General features: G+C 43.9%; 1 protein-coding gene across 2 annotated transcripts in view; it reads left to right on the top strand.

Annotated features, from left to right (window-relative positions):
• ZNF638 (zinc finger protein 638) overlaps nucleotides 1–21246 on the top strand; it is an 84035-nt gene that overhangs the window by 42712 nt on the left and 20077 nt on the right. For both annotated transcript variants that reach the window (XM_082236244.1, XM_082236245.1), the window contains exons 3-11: nucleotides 3430–3491; nucleotides 4379–4414; nucleotides 5945–6240; nucleotides 7469–7758; nucleotides 8273–8419; nucleotides 8947–9078; nucleotides 17174–17586; nucleotides 17722–17777; nucleotides 20429–20809. In XM_082236244.1, the coding sequence (XP_082092370.1) occupies nucleotides 3430–3491; nucleotides 4379–4414; nucleotides 5945–6240; nucleotides 7469–7758; nucleotides 8273–8419; nucleotides 8947–9078; nucleotides 17174–17586; nucleotides 17722–17777; nucleotides 20429–20809 (1813 nt within the window). The remainder of the gene's footprint in view (nucleotides 1–3429; nucleotides 3492–4378; nucleotides 4415–5944; nucleotides 6241–7468; nucleotides 7759–8272; nucleotides 8420–8946; nucleotides 9079–17173; nucleotides 17587–17721; nucleotides 17778–20428; nucleotides 20810–21246) is intronic.

Below are 21246 nucleotides of genomic sequence, written 5' to 3'. Positions count from 1 at the left end.
ATTTAGAAAAAGAAGACAATGGGATTCAGAGCAAGTTCCTTTCTGTCTCATTGAAATCAAAAGTCTTAAGTTATTAATAATGCTACAGATTGATTTCACTGGACCTAAGTGAGACTTCCTTGCTCTGGATCCAACCCAGGGATTTCCTGCAGCTTTGAGAATTTCAGTGACCATAATCTCTGTATGAAATATTATCCTCCATATCAAAGAAGATACTCTCACGAATGTCTGATAGTATCTTTTCCTGACAGAGAACCAAATGACAGGGTGGGAGAGGAGAGCCAAATATCATTTACAAGTATGGGATTCTGACAATAGTTTCTTTGTGGGCGGGGGATCACCCCACAACACAGAGAATATTAGTCAGACAAAGTGAGATATGTACAGTATTGATTTGACTTTGATTTCCAAACCTCTTTTTTATTTCGCTTAATTCTGAAATAGATTGCACTAGACATTATCACAAAATTCAGTGTCTTTCTCCGGCTCTTCCCCTCTTCCCCTAAGCATCTCAAGGGCCTAGCATGGGTTGCATTCATTTGTTCCTCCCAACAATCATAAGAAGGCTATAAGTACTTAGTGCAGTGTTTTGCGTTTTCAAATTCCAAAGGATTGAAGGCCGGCCATAGGTAATTTACTGATGTGCAGTTACAGTGGTGCCTCGCAAGACGAAAAGAATCCGTTCTGTGATTTTCTTCATCTAGCGGTTTTTTCGTCTTGCGAAGCAAGCCCATTGACGGATTAGCGCTATTAGCGGCTTTTAGCGGCTTATCTGCTGATCGGATCAGCTGATAAGCGGCTTAACGGCTTAGAAAAAGGGGGGGAAGGAAAAAAAACCCCCGCATTTTCTTGCGAAGCAAGCCCATAGGAGATTCATTTTGCGAAGCACCTCCAAAACGGAAAACTCTTTGGTCTAGCGAGTTTTCCGTCTTGCGAGGCATTCGTCTTGTGGGGCACCACTGTACTCAAAAATATGTCCCACTGAGTTAAGAAGGAATGTACTGTTAGTGTGATTATAATTTTGTCCTTAGGGGATTACTCAGTTACAGAGTTTTTAAACTTTTCTTCTGTATCAAATTTCTGTTTCTCTTAATGTGCTTCGTGTCCACCTCAAACTGTGTGTTACTATCCCAACCAATTCTAGATTTTTGTTCATAGAATCTTAATCCATTAGCTCAGGCTGTGTAATAAATTGAGTTTTGTAAATTGTGTTTAACTGCACAATGGTGGGGTTCTGAATTATATGCATTGCAGATGTTCATGTCTCCAAGTTTATATTTCTTACTTACTCAAAATCCTTTTAAGGGCGTGAGAGTGTGGAAAATAAGTCATACAATCCTAAAATTGTAGAATGGGAAGGGACCATGAGGGACCACCATCTAGTCCAACCCACTGCAGGGCAGTAATCTTTTTGTCCAACGTGGGGCTCGAACCCATGACCCTGAGATTAAGAGTCTCCTGCTCTGTTGACTCTGGATCAGTCTTTGCAGATGCCTAAAAACAGAATAAATACTGCAATATGGGAATTGGTTTGGGACAGAAAAACTTTGTACGAAATAAATAATTTTGTTGCCTGTTGCTTACTCTACACACTAAGCAGAACGTGAGTGTAATTTATTAAATGTTTTTCTATTCTCTTGCATTCTGCATACAAGTTAGTTGTTTACTGAATTGTTTAGGTTCCTTTCCCCGCCCATTCATAATTTTTTGGTGCAGAACATGAATTTTAGCCTCTTTTTAATATTTAATGGAATAATATAATAATGCTCTATGGGCAGCAAAGGACTTCTGAAGCAGGAGGTTTTGTGATTCCTGAGACAAAAGTTTGGGTTTTAAAAACATTCAGAGAAGGGAGCTTAACAGATGCGAGAGCCCAAAATAATGTTTCCATGTGAACACCACACTTTCAGGTGCTGCTGTTACTAAGATGACTGGTTGCTGTTTATGTTTTTAGGCTTATATTTTGGGGGGACTTCACGGCTCCCAGAAAAATATAAGCCTTACAGATGTCTGCAGACCACCGTAATGTAGCAGCACAGAATACTTTTATTGCGCAGCACTGCAAGCCTTCAAATGCATAGACCATTATTTTTATTATTTATTATTACCGTATTTTTCGCTCTATAACACGCACCCGACCATAACACGCATGTAGTTTTTAGAGGAGGAAAACAAGAAAAAAAATATTCTAAACGAAACAGTGGATGTATGATTTTTGTGGTTCATGCTGTGGCCACAGACATGTGATCTGACGGTGAGTTTGGGGTAGCCCAATGCAAAAATCCTGAGGATCCATGTGGATCCATGCTTTGTAACCACATTTTTGCACCACTGCGGCCCCAGGCAACAGTGGGTGCGTGATTTTTTGGGTGCAAGCTGTAGCCATGGACATGCTATGTGATCTGCTGGTGAATTTGGGGTGACCCGTGTAAGCGGTTCCTCTCCTCTCCCGCTTTGCTCCTTTAAAGCAAGCAGGCTCTCTGTCCCTCTCTCCTCCCCACTCAGCGGCTTTTCTCCTGCTTTGTTGTTTCAAAGCAAGCCACGGAGGAGGGAAGGAAGGGGAACCATGGATCCTCTGCTCACGACTGCAGCAGATCCCCCCGCCATCCGTGGGCATTCGCTCCATAACACGCACAGACATTTCCCCTTACTTTCTAGGAGGAAAAAAGTGAGTGTTAACGGTGCAAAAAATACGGTATTTTTATTTGTATACCACCCTATACCTGCAGGTATGTAGTTAAAAAGGGGGGGTGTCTTTGCAGCTCTTTATGTTGAAACACTTTTCTTTTACCTTTATTATAAAAATACCGATTGTAGTCAAGCTATATAGGTTGTGATGTCCTCCATTGTTCTTCCCAAGCCACTCCTGCTGACTTGCCCATGTAGTGCTATCCCAGTTGTCTGTATGGTGACTAATGCTGGGACAAGTGGGCAGAATAGTTCTACATTGCTCTTTTTTCCAGGAGAATGCATCACAACGCCATGGCAGCTGTATTTGGGTTTGCTTTTCTCTCTTCTTTCCCCTCTCTGAGAATTATGGCGTTTCTGTCCATATTTGGATCCTTCTGGGCCAATGTAAAGCAGTACTTGGAAGACCAAAATACCCTAATTCTGTTCTGTATGCAGTTCAGAGGCCATTAATTTGGCAGGTTTGAATTAACACAGAACAGCAACATATTGCATATCTTGACATCAGACGACACTACACTGTAGATCATCTTGACAGAAGAAATCTTAGGCTTGTCTTATGAGTTTTGGACAACCTGAGAATATAACACAACATGGTTATAAGGGCAAATGGTGGCAGAGGGCGTGAGAAATCCATGTATACTACCATGAGCTGCATGGAGGAAAGCGGGGGTGTAAATGTCATTCTAATAACAATAATAAAATACTTGTAACTATGATTTATGGCTTTTCCTTCTGTAGGACTGGATTCAGCATCAGAATACTACTGCCCACATTGAGAACTGTCGTCAGCTACGCCAACAGTAAGAATGCCCATTTACTTTGTACATTAATTATACGAAGATGGACTTGATTCTTGTACTTTCCTAAAGGGATACTAATAGTCAATAAAATGATTTCAGTGGGATGTGAATTTCAACCATAATACTTTTAAGCAGTATGTTCTGCTTAATCTGTATGTTGATCTGTTTGTTCCACACTGAAAAGCTCTAAATGCCATGCGCCATTCTGAAATGAGATGAATGGTTTTTCAATTCTAGGGAATTAGGGTTGATCTGAGACGGAATATAGCCACACAACTTTTAAGCAGGGCAGTGCATAAAAGGCAGAAGAACCAGTGGGTGGGCACAGGGTCAACACCACCATGATCAGGAAGGGTGAGGAGAACAGAACAAGCCAAGGACTCCAAGGGAGAGGCCCACCATTGGGGCAGTGTGGGAGGGGGTGAGCCAGGTTTCAGTGAGGGCAATTACGTGGAAGGATGAAAAGAGGGAAAGAGCAAGGAGGGCGGAGTGGTAAGCAACACGAGGATGAGATGCACAGAGAGAGCGAGAGGGTGGGTGCTTGAGCTGGGATCCAGACGCAGGTCTTGCTCTCAGGTACTTCTGGGGTTGGACCTGACTAATAATGTGACTATTTTTTAATTCTGTAATGTGGTCTTTCACTTAATTCAATTGCTGTGTTACATGTTCACCTTAAAAGCTCCCAAGCAGATTAGGACAACCTCTTAGAATATTTTTTAACACAGAGGCTAACTTGGGAAATTGACACACCTCTGCCAGTACCTGGCAGACATGCAAATCTCACTCTCTGCAGCACAGGAAAGGGAAGGAGGTGCTTCTTAGCAATAGATAACAATGAAAATAATTCAAAAAAACTTCTTGCATTGATAGTTTTATTCTTGAAACAGATTTCCTGACTGGAATCCAGAAGCCCACTCAAAAAGGTAATTTTTCAAATACGACTACTTCCCATAGCACTGATAAGGTGCAGTAATATTTCATCTCCCTTTTTCCTAAAGATATTATAATGGATTGAGTTCTCTGTGGTTGGGAGAATGTTGTTTAAATCTTGGAATTGTGGATGTCGCTTTGCATGTTGTCCCAGGGAGATTTTGCAGCTGCTTCTTCTGCTTCTGCTTCTGCTTCTTCACCACCCACCTTTCGCACTGATGTCCCAGGGCAGGTTGCAACAACTAAAACACAATATTAAGAACAGTTTAAAACAACTCACAATCACTGGAATAAGATGGGTCCTGAAAATGCATATCTCAAATGTCAAAAGGTAAGGTAAAGACATGCATCTTCAGTGTTCATTGCCAGCTGTGTAATGAAGATACCAGATGCTTCTCTGTGGAGATGGAGTTCCACAGTGTAGGGGCTGCCCCAGAGAATGCCCTCTCCCGGACCATCACCACCCTGAGCTTCTGAGGGTGGAGGAACAACCAACTATATAAAACTATATATGAGAGTTACCATAGTTACAGAGCTTATCATGGTTATAGAGCATCATATTTGTTTAAGTATGGCATTGCCTACCTGTTTGGCACTTGAAGGCTTGCATGAGTTTCTCCTGAGCCCAAGGAGTGTTACCAGCGCAGATACCAAAACGTTCTGTAGGTGCTGATGCTTTGCGAGAGTTCTCTCACCATGACTGAAATGGTACCACAGTGCAAGTCAGTGTCTGTCATAACATCAAACTGGGTTGTATCCCATGCAGTTTACTCAGTGTAAATCGGTTGAAATTAATGGATGTGACTAACATAGGTTTATTAATTTTGGTGAATTTACTCTGAGTTGGATACAGCACTTTGTGTGAAAGCTTCATTGCTTGGCTTCTTTCACTCCAGCTTTTCCTTGCTTGCAGGATGTCCCCCTTTCTCCTTTATACTGGGTATCTTGGTTCTTGAAGGGCTTGGTTGACGTACAAATCGGCTCCTGAACACTGCAAACCCGGAAGTTAGTGTTCCGGTTTGTGAACATTTTTTTCGAAGCCAAACGTCTGACGCAGCTTCCACTTGAGTGCCGGAAGCTCCTGCAGCCAATCGGCAGCTGCGCCTTGGTTTTCTAATGGTTTCGGGAGTCGAATGGACTCCCAGGACGGATTAAGTTTGAGAACCAAGGTACCACTGTATAGGTGTAATAAATCAGGGTAGATTGTTCACATTTCTTTGGCATTCCAGTTGTCTTGATGCAGCCCTGTTTTTCAAATCCACCTTTATTTTCACTCTGTACTACTTGGGGGACGTAGGAGTCTTGTTCTGAGGCTCACTCCTGGTCGTGGAATCCATGAAGCCAAATAACATCTGAATGCACACTTATCCTATTTAATACTGCCCTGTAGTTTTATTTCTTATAAGGAATAAAGTATTTTTTTTTTAATTAAAACATTTTAAAAACTGTCCAGTTAGATCAGATTACTTATTTCATATTAAATACAGAATGTTGGGGAAGAACAACCTTTTCTGTTTTTACAGACATGAAAGTGACCGAAAGGAAAACCATTCACCGAGGCGACGCTCTTGCAGTTCTAGTCCCAGACGCTCAAGACGCTCAAGCTCTGGCCATTCCTGGCGCCGCTATCGCTCGCGCTCTAGGAGCCCTGGGCGCCGTAGACCCAGAAGTCGAAGCCCAAGATATCTGCCTGGTCCCCGGTATAGGTCAAGGTCTCCACGACGCCCTCATTTCTTTTCTTCACGCTATCGAAGATCTTACAGCAGAGAAAGAGAAAGAGAAAGAGAAAGAAGATCAAGAAGATCCACCAGATCTCCAGGTAAAATGGAGGCTCCAGCCTGTGCACCTTCTTAAGCCTTGCAGTGGTCCTGATCTGATCTGCAAAGCCATTTCCATCAAGGCACACCCAGATATGAGGTTAGGTGGGAGGCAGATAAAGATGCAGCTGCAAAAGAACAATTTTTGAAATGTGCTTCCGATTGTTCCTGGACAGGTGTGTGAGAGAGAAAAGCAGGCACAAAGGACACAGATACATAGAGGGTGGCCCCATCATGTCTGGTCTGGTGTTAAGGGAAGGAGAATACAGTGGTACCTCGGGTTAAGTACTTAATTCGTTCTGGAGGTTTGTTCTTAACATGAAACTGTTCTTAACCTGAAGCACCACTTTAGCTAATGGGGCTTCCTGCTGCTGCCACGCCGCCGGAGCACGATTTCTGTTCTCATCCTGAAGCAAAGTTCTTAACCCGAGGTACTATTTCTGGGTTAGCAGAGTCTGTAACCTGAAGCGTATGTAACCAGAGCTACCACTGTATTGTGTCATTGGTTATGCCTTCCATTCATTCACTCGAGCTCAGGGGTAACTAAATTACTACAGTGGTACCTTGGCTTAAGAACAGCTTCATTTGTGAGCAACTTGGATTAAGAACGCTGCAAACCCGGAAGTAGGTGTTTTGGTTTGTGAACTTTGCCTTGGAAGCAGAACATATTCCGCTTTCTGTTGAGTGTGTTCCATTTGTAAATTGAGTCCCCCGCTGCTATGGGAAAGCATGCCTTAGTTTAAGAACAAACTATTTATTTTTTTCAAATTTTATGTTGCATGTACAACACCACAACATACCAACCTTGCTGTTCATGAGACTTAGATCATAGTCCTGTATTTTAGTCCAAGAAGATGGTGCCCATGGTGCCATGAGATTTTGGAGTTTCAGCCCAATCGGGGTAGTCAACCTTTTTATACCTACCGCCCACTGATGCACCTTTCTTGATGGTAACATTTCCTTACCGCCCACCAGTGCTCGACGGAAGGAGGATTCAGCTTGTGCCATAGAACCCCCTACAGCCCACCTAGAATCCTGAAACACCCACTAGTGGGTGGTAGGGACCAGGCTGACAACCCCTGGTATAAATAGTGCCCAGCTCCTTATTTCATTCGCTGCAGCTGCTGTGTGTGCCCTTGCCTTCTTTGTCCAGGATCAACAAGTAGCGGCATGCTTTTTCCACGTACACTGGCAAAACAGTGCGTTCAGTATCTCTCCCCCTCCATTCAGGTAAGGACTTGGAAGAAGCGGTGAAATGTTTGGGTCCAAGTTTTGTTGAAGAGTACAACAAACAGAAATCACTCCAAGCGCTCACCCAAGGGTCGGCTTTAAAGAGGATACCGCTTGAGCCAGAGAAGACTCCTGGAAGTGTGAAGAAGACCTTAAGTCATCCTACGGCTCCTCCAAAGTCTTCCAAGAAAGATTTACCTCCTCATGGCTCATCAGATATTGATGTCCCAAACAAAGACGGAGTCGTAGCTGAGGAAACAAATGTTTCTCAACCCATTCCCTGCAGTAAGGTCAGTAAGTCTTCTGTGAATGTGTTTAGGCTTAACGTGAGGTCTGGATCTGGATTTATGCAGGGTCAGTGCAGGGTCAGAGTTCTGGTGTCCTTGGCTCTCTGGTCCCTAGATGTAGATGGGCTTTTCTCTGTGGGACCAAACAGGAGCTTTTTGCTTATATGGGAGAAAGCTTCCTGCCTCTGATACAGTCATTAACAATCATGCCTGCCCCTGGGTTTGCAGCCACATCCCATCATCTTTCATACCCCATACTAAATCACGATGAAATATTGAGAAATGACTTTTATTTAGATAGTTTGTGAAGTCATTTCAGTGCTTTTTCAAGAGATGTAATATGCAGGTTTTTTAATCCATTCTTGCATTTCCTGCAATGCTCCTTTAAGTGCATTATACTTTACCGGTTTCTATGTGTCTCTCTGTCTCTCTCTGCCTGCGTACATGAGAGCGAGAGAGCAAGCACACAAATCAGTAACTGGTTTTAAATTTGCTTGAAATACTGTTTCATTTTCAGTTTTTGACAGACAAAGCCTTGAGTTGTGGTATGATTCTTCGAATATCTGATTTACCAGATGATGGCTATACAGATAACGATATTAAAAAAATTGTTCAGCCCTTTGGAAAAGTTAGTGATATCTTGGTGCTTCGTGCTAGAAATGAGGTAAGTACCTTATATGCCTAACAGAGTTTCTGCAAAATACCCCATCTTTTCTGTAAGTCACATTAGCTGGGGGTAATCCTAGCACCCAGTATGCTGACCCCAGCGGTCCTACGTATAGCCTCTGGTGTGGTTCACAGCAGCTCTGCACAACTGCTAGTAGTAAGCATGGCACACTGTGCATTCTTTAATCTATAAGCAATGTGCTTATTGATAGATTATTGACTGATTGCTGGAGTAAGGCTAGAATTTTGAAGACATCCCTTGGAGGTGTGCTGAGGTGAGCTGTAGCTAAACAGTCTAAAATTTCTGATCGTAGTAATGGAAAAAACCTATTTTAAACCTCACTTTAGAAACTTTAGACTGTTTAGCTACAGCTGTTTTGCAAAACCACTTTAAAAGTTTTCTGTGAACTTTGGCCACTTGGCTCCCATTCTCAATTCTCCTGATGCTCCTTCACTCAAATCTTAAAACCACAATGTAAAAGGTTAGAGCAAGATGTAAATGATGAGACTTTTCCTTTTTGTTAGGCCTTTCTTGAAATGAATTATAAGGAGGCGGTAACAGCAGCTGTCAAATATGGTGAAACATCTCCAGTCTTGGTTAATCGCAGGCATGTGAAAATAAGTGTTGCAGAAAAGTCCAAAGTGGATCCCAGCCTGGTAAGTTTGTGTAATTTAAGGTGCCTTATTTCCACAGCATCTGACAAGGTTTCTTTCCCCACCCAAAGATGGTGTATATGCTGCTTACTTACTTGAAGCATTTATATCCGCCCCTCATTATCGTCCTTTTATTATTATTATTTGTACCCTGGCCATCTGACTAGGTTGCCCTACTTACGATTCAGAACATTTTACAGCTGTATAAGAGTTCAGGACAGCCAAAATAATAATAACAGCAGCAGGGTTTTTTTTATCAAAATACTAATAAAATCAAAAACATCTAACTGAATAAAAATAATGAACAAAAATAATGTTTAAAAAAAACTTTAAAATAATGACATTTAAGTGATAGCTGTGTTAGGTGCCAGGCATGTCTTCTTAGGAGACTGGCTGTTGCATTGTTGATTCTGTTATCACCAGGTTGGGCACTGCTTTACTTTTGGGTGAAGACAGAGGCAAAGTAGGTGTCTGTCACCCAATAGCATTTCTCCGTCTACTTTTCCACTACTTTTTTGTCCTTCCTCTTGCTTCAAGTATAGCCTTTTTTATTAGTTTGCTGTCTCTTGCAATCCTGAGTTACTGCCTCCTGCCATGAAGGCAGATCATGGAGCCATCATGGCTAATAGCCATTGATGGCCTTGTCCTTTGTGAATTTATCTAATCGTCTTTTAAAGCCAATCCAGTTGCTGGCTATCACTGCCCCTTGTTGCAGTGAGTTCCACAATGTGTGCGGCATGAAGAAGGATCTTCTTTTGTCTAGTAGTGTTGGGAGAGAGGGTGAGGGGAAACCTCTCTCCATGCCATGAGATTCCTGCATTGCAGGGGGTTGGACTAGAAGACCCTCGGGGTCCCTTCCAACTCTTCAATTCTATGATTCTATGCTTAATGTTATAAATTGTTGCCATGTCACTTCTTACTCACCTATTCGCTAAATGTAAAAATCCCAAATGCTGCAACGTTTCGTCCTAGAGCAGTCGCTCCATCTCCTTGGTCATTTGGGTTGTCCTTTTCTGAACCTTTTCCAACTCTACAATACCCTTTTTCATTTTTTTTTTTAATAGAATTTTTATTGGTTTTACAAAGTTTTTAAATAACAAGCAAACACTTAAAGAGACAAACATACACGTATAGTTTCATAACATATTTTCATAAACCTCTTTTCTTGGACTTCCCCTCCCCCCCCCCTTTCTGCATCCCGATGTCCATAATTTTTAGCAACTCCCAATTGTTACTTCCAACCTCTGTCATCTTAGTCCTCTCTATGTTCTGACCTTATTTCACTGTATCCCTTTATTTCTAAAAACCACAACACTTTAACATTCATTAAGTTTATAATAGTCCTTAAGGTAGCTTTTAAATTTTCTCCATTCTTCTTCCACCGTCTCCTTTCGTTGGTCACGGATTCTGCCTGTCATCTCAGCCAATGTCATATAGTCCATCACTTTCATCTGCCATTCTTCCAGAGTGGGTAGATCTTGTGTCTTCCAATACTTCGCGATGAGTATTCTTGCTGCTGTTGTAGCATACATAAAAAAAGTTCTATCCCCTTTTAACACCAATTGGCCAACAATGCCCAAGAGAAAGGCCTCTGGCTTTTTAGGAAAAGTACATTTAAGTACCTTTTTCATTTCATTATAGATCATTTCCCAGAAAGCCTTAATCCTCGGGCACGTCCACCAGAGGTGATAGAAGGTGCCTTCAGTCTCTCTACATTTCCAACATTTATTATCGGGCAAATGATAAATTTTTGCCAGCTTGACTGGAGTCATGTACCACCTGTAAACCATTTTCATAATATTTTCCTTTAAGGCATTACATGCCGTGAATTTGATACCAGTGTTCCATAACCATTCCCAGTCAGCTGACATGATATTGTGCCCAACATCCTGTGCCCACTTGATCATAGCCGATTTGACTGTTTCGTCCTGTGTACTCCATTTCAGCAACAAGTTATACATTCTAGATAAAATCTTAGTATTGGGTTCTAATAACTCAGTTTCTAGTTTTGATTTTTCCACCTGGAAGCCAATTTTCCTATCCTGTTTAAAAAACTCCATTATTTGACGATATTGAAACCAATTTTGTACTTTATGTTTCAATTTCTCATGGCTTTGTAGTTTAAGCTTATCTCCATCCTGTTCCAAAATTTCCCAATACTTCGGCCATCCGACCTCCATATTGAGTTTCTTCACTGCTTTAGCCTCCACTGGTGACACCCATCTAGGGGTTTTGTTTTCAAACAGGTCTTTATATCTTATCCAAACATTATATAGTGCTTTTCTAACAATATGATTTTTAAAGGCACTATTAACTTTGTCATACCATAAATATGCATGCCAACCAAAAGCATTGTTAAAACCCTCCAGGTCCAAAATGTCCGTATTCTCGAGGAGCATCCATTCTTTCAGCCAGCAAAAAGCTGCTGCCTCATAGTACAATTTTAAGTCCGGCAGGGCAAAACCCCCTCTTTCTTTTGCATCTGTCAATATTTTGAATTTAATTCTGGGCTTTTTGCCCTGCCAGACAAATTTCGAAATATCTTTCTGCCACCTCTTGAAACATTCCATCTTGTCAAGAATCTGCAAGGTCTGGAACAAAAATAGCATTCTAGGCAATACATTCATTTTAATCACCGCAATTCGGCCTAACATTGACAATTTCAAATTTGACCATATTTCTAGATCTTTTTTTATTTCTGACCAACATTTTTCATAATTGTCCTTATACAAATTCACATTTTTAGATGTCAAATAAACCCCTAGGTATTTCACCTTCTTAACCACTGTCAGCCCTGTCTCTTCTTGGAATTTCTCCTTTTCCATGTCTGTTAAGTTTTTTCCTAAAACTTTGGTTTTTTGTTTATTCAACTTAAATCCAGCTACCTGGCCAAACTGTTGTATTATTTCTAAAACCTTTTTCGTACTAGTGATTGGCTCTTGTAAAGTCAATACTAAGTCATCTGCAAACGCTCTTAACTTGTAATGTTTAGCTCCGACCTGCACTCCTTTAACCTGCTGGTCATTCCTTATCATATTCAGCAACACCTCCAGAACTGAAATAAAAAGTAATGGGGAAATTGGGCACCCCTGTCGTGTTCCTTTTTCTATCTTAAGTTCCTCAGTTACTACGTTGTTTACAATCAATTTAGCCTTTTGATCAGAATATACTGCAGCCATACCATTCTCAAAACCTTGGCCTACCCCCATCCCATGCAGGTTCTTTATCATAAAGCTCCAAGAAATATTGTCAAAGGCTTTCTCCGCGTCCACAAAAATCAGTACTGCTTTAGTGTTTATATTCACCTCTAGCTTTTCCAAAATGTCTATTACATTCCTTACATTGTCTGCCAGGTGTCTTTTAGGGAGAAAGCCTGCTTGGTTCTTATGAATCCTTTCCATCAACACTCTTTTAAATCTTTTTGCCAAAATATCTGCAAAAATTTTATAATCCACATTAAGTAGTGATATTGGGCGGTAGTTCTTCAGTTGAGTCTTTTCAGTCTCTGTCTTTGGTATGAGTGAAATATATGCTTCTTTCCACGATTCAGGTGCCTTCCTTCCCTCAAGGATCTCATTGCAAACTTCTTTTAGTGGTTGAGTCAACCATTCCTTCAACGATTTGTAATATCTAGAAGTCAGTCCATCTGGTCCTGGAGATTTGCCCAGTTGCATGTTCTGAATGGCAGCCTCTATCTCTTGTTCTGTTATTCTCTGGTTCAGATCCATCTTACTTTGATGAGAGATTTTTTGTAATCCATATTTATCAAGGAATTTGTCTATATCTTCTTCATTTTGCGGGCCTTGAGTATATAGCTTTTTAAAATAACTCAGAAAACAGTTTCTAATTTCATTAGGTTTGGATATATTCTTTCCATCCACTTCTAGGCTTGTAACCGTATTTAATTTCTGCCTTTTCTTCAATTGCCATGCCAGAAGTTTGCCACATTTATTTGCTGATTCAAATGTCTTTTGTTTCATTTGTTTTATCTTCCATTCAATCTCTTGGTTCATCAATTCCATATATTGTGTTTGATATAACTTAATCTCTCTTAAAATCTCCTGGGACTTTGGTTTTGTTCTTAATTTTTTCTCTCCTTCCTTTATCTTTTCCAAAATCTTTTCTTTTTTCTCTTTATTGAATTTTGTTGAATCAAGAAGCCTCTCATCACTGCTTTACTTGCGTCCCAGATCACTCTTTTTTCCACGTCGGCCCTCAAATTTATTTCAAAGTAGTCTTTTAGGGTTTTTTGGGCCTTCATAAGGATCTCCTTATCTCGAAAGAGGGTGTCATTCATTCTCCATCTAAATTGACCATTTGTTGTAAGTTTCATCTCCATCCTCACGGCATTATGGTCGGAGCAAGTTTTTGGGCAGATTTCCACCTTCTTAACCTTTGGAGCCATACCACTAGTAATCCAAATTTGATCGATTCTGGTCCAGGTCATCATTGCTTGGGAGAAAAAGGTTCCCTCTCTCTCCAGAGGGTTCCTTGTTCTCCATATATCTATCAAATCCATGTTTTCCGTCATTTCGAAAAAAGTCTTAGGAAGTCTCCCTTCCTTGCTAACTGTTAGTCTTTGTGCCTTGTCCATGTTAGTGGAGACCACACCATTCATATCTCCCATGATTATCATATTGTAATCCAAATAGTCCATCAGGGTTTCATGAAGTCTCTTAAAGAAGTCAGATTTACCTTCATTTGGTGCGTAGATTCCCACAACTAAAAATTTTTCTCCTTGTACTTGTATCTCCACTGCCAGATATCTCCCTTGTTCATCTTTAAATATCATTTTTGGGGCCCATTTCTCTTTCACGTATATTACAACTCCTCTTTTCTTAACTTTATCTGATGCAATGAATTCTTGTCCCAATCTTTTATTTGTAAGTAGTCTCCTATGGGCTCTAGTTATGTGAGTTTCTTGTAGACATATCAAGTCCAGTTGTTCTCTGTTCAAAATATGGAACACTTGTCTTCTCTTCAGAGGCCCATTAAGTCCATTACAATTCCAACTAAGGAATTGCAGAGCCATCTTATTATTTTTCTGAAACTCCTCCAACAGCTCCAAGTTGTTGCTCTTCTTCTGATGGTGGTGGTTTTTGTCCAAACGAGAGATTCAGAATGTCTAGTACTCTCCTCTGTTCTGCAAGTACGTCCACTGTCCCCTTCTGCAGGTCTTCCTGATTTCTTGCCAAAAATTTGTCTTTGTCTTGAATAGTCTTTATCTTCACCTTCTTTCCCCTGTAGTCAAATGACAGTCCTTGTGGAAATTCCCACCTGAAGCGGATGGAGTTTTTCTTCAGCAGAAGAGCCAAATCCTTGTAGAAGTTTCTTAAATCCAGAATATATTTTGGAATATCTTTGAAGATCTGTATAGCTGAATTTCCAATTTGCAAGGCCTTTTCAAAGTGTAGTCCTAATATTTTGTCTCTTTCGTCCTTGGATCTAAATGTAATCAGGCAATCTCTCGGGGTCTTTCTGTCCTGCTTTTTGCCCAGTCTAAAAGCTGTTGTAATTTTGAATTCGTCTTCTTCAAGATCCCAGCAGTCAACAAACTCCCGTGTCAGATATTCCGCGAGATTGTCTCTTTCATTCTCTGGAATCAATCTTAATTTCAAGTTTCTCTCTTTTCTCTGTAACTCCCACAAGGCCAAAGTTGCGTCGTGCTCATAAACCTTCTTAGCGATCGGCTCTAATTTCTCTTGTGTCTCCCCAGCAGTAGCTTTAGCATCTTCAGCAATTTTACGCGTGGTAGCATTTTCCTCCACCAATTTATTTATTGATTCTGTGTTCTGGTTTAGTCTTACTGATATTTCTGTTAATTTTTGTGTATTTTCTGAAGTCTGTTTTGTCAGAGACTCCAAAGATTGATTTATTTTAAGCAGGGCTTCTGTCACGGCATCCATAGAGACAGCCGTCCCTTTTTCTTGACCTGTTGTTCCTGCAGATCCAGTAGTTACGCCTGAAATTGAGCCTCTTTTCTTTGTCTGTTGCTGCAGCTGTTGTTGTTGTTGTTGCTTGGTCTTGGCTCTTGTAACTATCTCTTCTTGTGAACCACTCATGTCAAGGTCGTTTCCCACGGGAGCTATTCCCCGTTGGAAAATTCCACTGTCCCAAGCTGTGCCAAATTTTACTTTACCCTCTAGGGGGAGCAAATCAAAATGGCCAAAAATAAGATGTCCAAGTACAAAGACAAAGGAGAATATCCAAAGATGTAAAAAGAAAAGTTTTTTAACACAGTTAAAACAAATATAGCTGGAGGCTTGTAGCTACAAATTGCCACAGTTTCCCAATATATACTGTTTCATCTTGTGATGTACTGTAGCCAGGCACTGTATAAACTTTGTATCGCAGTATCACTTTTACAGGAGAAAGTCAGTTCAGTGTCCTATTGTCCTAAAAGGCAGACCATTTCATACTTTTATTAACTGAGACAGCAGAGGATTTTTACTGTAAATAGATCGTGCAGTTACTAAAGTCTCTTTCGCCTCCCCTCTGCCCTGCTAGCTAGAGGGGAGATCTAAGGTCTGAGTGTCCGGTTTAGTTATATAAAAGCAAGTTTCAACGGATGCAGATTTAGAGTTCCGTTGCTTTCACTTTCATGCAGTCGGGGGGAGGCAGACTTCCTTGATTTAACTTCCCCGCTTTTAGTCCAATTTTCAAAATTTAAAGGGTCCCAATTGTTTTCAGCTCCTACTCACGGGAATTCAGTCCGAATTTTCTTTCAGGAAGGAATCGGCGCTCTCCGCTTATGGCGACGCGGCTTCACTCCGCAGGCTGGGTGACGACTCTCAGCACCGCGCTCACTCCCGATGCCGCTCCGTAGCCTTTAAAAAGGCTCTTTCGCAGTACCGGGGGGCGCAAAGGTGCCCACCGAATCTCCTTGTTCTCAGGCTTCAGCGCCTGAGATTTTAGGGGTCCCCCGCTCGCCGTAGCGGGTAAGACCCAAACTTGCGGAGCAGTCCTTCTCCGGAGCTCGGAGGTAGGACCGCCATTAAGCGCTGGCACCGACCGGAAGTCCCTACAATACCCTTTTTCAAGTGAGGTGACCAGAACTATGCTCTTTAATGCCTATATGAAGCTACTGGGAGAGCTGGGTGGGTTCTGGAGCAGGCCCTGAACACAGTGATGGGCTGGCCAGTAACAAAACTGACTCAGGACCAGGGGGAAACCCTGGGGATTGGTGTTTCCTCAAGTCTAGCAGTTAGTAAGGTAGCCAGCTATGGACAGGATGACAGTCCCATTGAAAAATGAGATACATATTCTTGGGGTACTCATTGATCCATTTTCTAGAGACCCAGGCAACCTCAGTGGCTCTGAACACCTTTTGGTTCACCAGCTACAGCCATTCCTGGACAGGTATACTTTTCCTACAGCATGCTCTGGGAACCTCCTGAGTGAATTAATTCTAAAGCACGGTATGTCAGGCTGCACTTGAAGGTGATCCAGAAGCTGCAAGTAATGCAGAATGTGCTAGTTTAGTGGTGGAGCAGTTGCACTGATGGATACCAGCATAGTGGAAATTGTAGAGCTGGAAAAGGTTGTAGAGCTGGAAAGGTTCAGAAATTGTGTGTCAGCCTGCTGAGTCTGTGTGGAAGAACTGTAGCCAGAGGACTGCATCCCAATATCTATGACTTCCATTTGTGACCTTGTTGAAACAGAAAACGTGCATGAAGGAACTGAAAATGGTAGATAGGTATTGAAAAGGCCATTAAGTCGAGTAATGTATGCCAGAGAATCAAAGTAGACCCCAACACAGAGTGTGTTGTTAGCAATTGCATTGTGAGGAGGAGGAGGAGGAGTTGTTGTGGTTCTCATCTAATACTGGGCACAAGGAGGCCAGTTTTCACTGGGACTACACCACATGTGGAGGGAAGGTTTGATCTCTCTCCTTCTCCCTGCCCCCTCCCCAGCAGTTATAACAGTGGCCCATTTATCTCTGCATCTGGTTTTCTGTTTATGCATTCAGCTGTTAGGACAGCAATGTGACTTTCTGCTCAGTCATTGGGGAAAGGTATTTCTGTAGCTTAAGGGTTTTTTGCACAGATTGTGCATGGGTATATTCATAAAAGAGAACATAGAGTGTTATCTTTTTCAGATCAAAGGAAATGAAAAGAAGCCATCACAGAGTATCAAGAAAGCTCCCCCAGGTACAGAGGTTGTTAAACCTCCCCCAGACTCTCAGAATGCCAAGAAAGCTCCCCCAAGCCCAAAGAATGTCAAGAAAGCTCCCTCAAGCACGCAGAATGTCAAGAAAGCTTCCTCAGGCACGCAGAATGTCAAGAAAGCTTCCTCAGGCACACATAATGTCAAGAAAGCTTCTCAAGGCGCCCAGAACGTCAAGAAAGCTTCTCTAAGCTCACAAAATGTCAAGAAAGCTCCCTCAACCTCACAGAACGTCAAGAAAGCCCCAGGTTCACAGGATGCCAAGAAGCCTCCCACAACCTCCCAGAATGTTAAGAAAGCTCCTTCAAGCTCACATAATGTCAAGAAGTCACTTGCAAGTGCATCGTAAGTATGACGCTACTTAGTCTGGCCTATCACATTCTTTAAATCAGCTTTTTAATAGTTTTCTGTTCCAACTTGTGATTTATTTTAATGGGATTGTATCCAGCAATTAACCCACGATTTTGTTCCTTTTTTCAGGAAAGATCAAACTGCTGCAAAAACATCCTCGGCAGCTGTGTCACTGGCCACTGCCTGTGAGTTCTGGTTGCTTTTCCTTCCTTTATGCTCCGTCTCCTGTAGTTTGGTGCATTGTGTGCTGAAAGTGGGTGAAAAAATTGAAGAAGACTCTTGCCTAGTCTTCCCATCATGCAGGCTTACTGATATATGTGGATCCCTGTCAGATGGAAATGTGTTGAAGAATGTGGTAGCTGCATGGAGAAGGGGGTAATGATTTTCAGGGGTGGCAAGTTCAGCAAAATGAGGCCTTGAACAATTACATTTTTGGATCACTGAAGCCTATTCATTTTCAATAAATACTTTCCCACCAAAATATGTCAAACTGAAATCCTTCTTACTAATCTCTTGGGCTGCATTTTTGTTAACGATACAGAGGAGAGTTATCTTTTTAATATACTTCTCGTTGGAAGTCCTGGGTTCTTTCAAACATTTACAGTGGTGCCTCGCAAGATGAAATTAATTCGTTCCGCAAGTCTCTTCGTCTTGCGGTTTTTTCGTCTTGCGATGCACGGTTTCCCATAGGAATGCATTGAAAATCAATTAATGCATTCCTAGGGAAACCGCCTTCTTCTGAAGGCTGGGGGGGACGGGGACAAGGGCTTTTCTTCCCACCCCCAGCATTTTAAAAAACCCTGGGACAGCGGAGGACTTCTCCGCTGTCCGGGGCGATCTTAAAATGCTGGCGGGCGGCATTTTAAAATCGCCCCGGACAGCGGAGGACTTCTCCGCTGTCCGGGGCGATTTAAAAGCCCCTGGGAAGGCAGGCAGGGGGGACAAAGACTTTCGCCCCCTGCCCGCCTTCAGAAGGTGTCCCCGCCCCCCGCCCCACTTCGGAACAGCTTTCCGAAGTGGGGCGGCTGGGGCAGCTGTCTCCGCCCCCCTCCCCACTTTGGAACAGCTTTCCGAAGTGGGGCGGCTGGGGCAGCTGTCCCCGCCCCCCCGCCCCACTTCGGAACAGCTTTCCGAAGTGGGGCGGCTGGGGCAGGTGACCCCGCCACCCCGCCCCACTTCGGAACAGCTTTCTGAAGTGGGGCGGCTGGGGCAGCTGTCCCCGCCCCCCCTCCCCACTTCGGAACAGCTTTCCGAAGTGGGGCGGCTGGGGCAGGTGACCCCGCCCCCCCGCCCCACTTCGGAACAGCTTTCCGAAGTGGGGCGGCTGGGGCAGCTGTCCCCGCCCCCCCTCCCCACTTCGGAACAGCTTTCCGAAGTGGGGGGGCAGGGGTCCCCGCCCCCCGCCCCACTTCGGAACAGCTTTCCGAAGTGGGGCGGCTGGGGCAGGTGACCCCGCCCCCCCTCCCCACTTTGGAACAGCTTTCCGAAGTGGGGCGGCTGGGGCAGCTGTCCCCGCCCCCCCTCCCCACTTCGGAACAGCTTTCCGAAGTGGGGCGGCTGGGGCAGCTGTCCCCGCCCCCCCTCCCCACTTCGGAACAGCTTTCCGAAGTGGGGCGGCTGGGGCAGCTGTTCCCGCCCCCCCTCCCCACTTCGGAACAGCTTTCCGAAGTGGGGCGGCAGGGGCAGCTGTCCCCGCCCCCCCGCCCCACTTCGGAACAGCTTTCCGAAGTGGGGCGGCTGGGGCAGGTGTCCCCGCCCCCCCTTCGGAACAGCGTTTTAAAATGCTGGGGGTCGGGAGCAAGCGCTCCCGACCCCCAGCATTTTAAAACCTTCCCGGGACACGGGGAGATTTTAAAATGCTGGGGGTCGGCAGCGCTTCGCTCCCGACCCCCAGCATTTTAAAACCTTCCCGGGACGCGGGGAGATTTTAAAATGCTGGGGGTCGGCAGCGCTTCGCTCCCGACCCCCAGCATTTTAAAACCTTCCCGGGACGCGGGGAGATTTTAAAATGCTGGGGGTCGGCAGCGCTTCACTCCCGACCCCCAGCATTTTAAAACCTCGGGACGCGGGGAGATTTTAAAATGCTGGGGGTCGGCAGCGCTTCACTCCCGACCCCCAGCATTTTAAAACCTTCCCGGGACGCGGGGAGATTTTAAAATGCTGGGGGTCGGCAGCGCTTCACTCCCGACCCCCAGCATTTTAAAACCTTCTCGGGACGTGGGGAGATTTTAAAATGCTGGGGGTCGGCAGCGAACGCTTCGCTCCCGCCCGCCAGCATTTTAAAATCTCCCCAGGACAGAGACTTCTCTGCTGTCCCTTGGAGATTTTAAAATGCTGGGGGTCGGCAGCGAACGCTTTGCTCCCGCCCGCCAGCATTTTAAGATCGCCCGGGGCAGGCGGGGGGGGGAGGCAGGCGGGGGGGAGCAAAGACTTTTGCCCCCCGCCGGCCTTCAGAAGAGGTCCTCTTCTGAAGGCCGGCTGTGGGCGAAAGTCTTTGCTCCCGACCGCCAGCATTTCCCTATGGGCTTTCGTCTTGCGATGCAAGCCCATAGGGAAATTCGTCTTGCGAAGCGCCTCCAAAACAGAAAACCCTTTCGTCTTGCGGGTTTTCCGTCTTGCGAGGCATTCGTCTTGCGGGGTACCACTGTACTCATTTTAATGTTTCCTTTATTCTATAATTCTGTTAGCAGAACTGAGTTCCTGTTTTGTTGATTTCTGAACCTTCTTAAGTTGTCTGAACATAGTCTCGGGGCCACTGTAGTCACTGTCTTTTTTAAGGTTAATAACTTAAACAGGAAGCCCCTTCTAACCAGATGAATGTTTTGTCTGATCACAGCAAAAGATGACAAAAAATCTGGAGACTCTCGAAAGGCTGGAGAGACAAAAGTGGCTGTAAAGCCAAAAAAGGCTGGAGATGTCAAAAAGACCGCAGGAGCAAAAACAGGTGTGAAGCAAAAGAAGCCTACAGATCCCAAGAAGCCTGAGGGGGTCCCGAAAGCTGCAGGAAGCAAGGACACAGCAGAAGCCAAGACAGCTGTGAAGTCCAAGGCAAACGAGACTGGAGGGACAAAGGCTGCTGTGAAACAGAAGAAGCATCACAGTGGTTCCAGGAAGCCTGAGGAAGCCACAAAAGCTGTAGAGAGTGAGAAGACGTCAGAACCCAAGGAAGCTCTAAAATCCAAAGCCAAAGAAACGAGCCCACCTGCAGAAGTGCCAGGTATCTTTGGAGACTCACTTCTGCCATCCTACTCAGAAGTCAGCCATAATAATAATAATAATAATTTATACCCCGCCCATCTGGCTGGGTTTCCCCAGCCACTCTGGGCAGCTTCCAACAAAACACTAAAATACAATAACCTGTTAGACATTAAAAGCTTCCCTAAACAGGGCTGCCTTCAGAAGTCTTCTAAAAGTTTGGTAGTTATTTTTCTCTTTGACATCTGGTGGGATGGCATTCCACAGGGTGGGCGCCACTACCGAGAAGGCCCTCTGCCTGGTTCCCTGTAACTTGGCTTCTTGCAGCGAGGGAACCACCAGAAGGCCCTTGGTGCTGGACCTCAGTGTCCAGGCAGAACAAGTTCATTGGGTTTATTCCCAGAAAAGGGACTATAGCAGCCTTTCTCAACCTGTGGGTCCCCAGAAGTTGTTGAACTA

Source organism: Podarcis vaucheri (genome assembly GCF_965113315.1).
Source record: "Podarcis vaucheri genome assembly, chromosome: 9".
NCBI classification, from domain to species: Eukaryota; Metazoa; Chordata; class Lepidosauria; order Squamata; family Lacertidae; genus Podarcis; species Podarcis vaucheri.
This window is presented reverse-complemented; position numbering and strand designations above follow the sequence as displayed.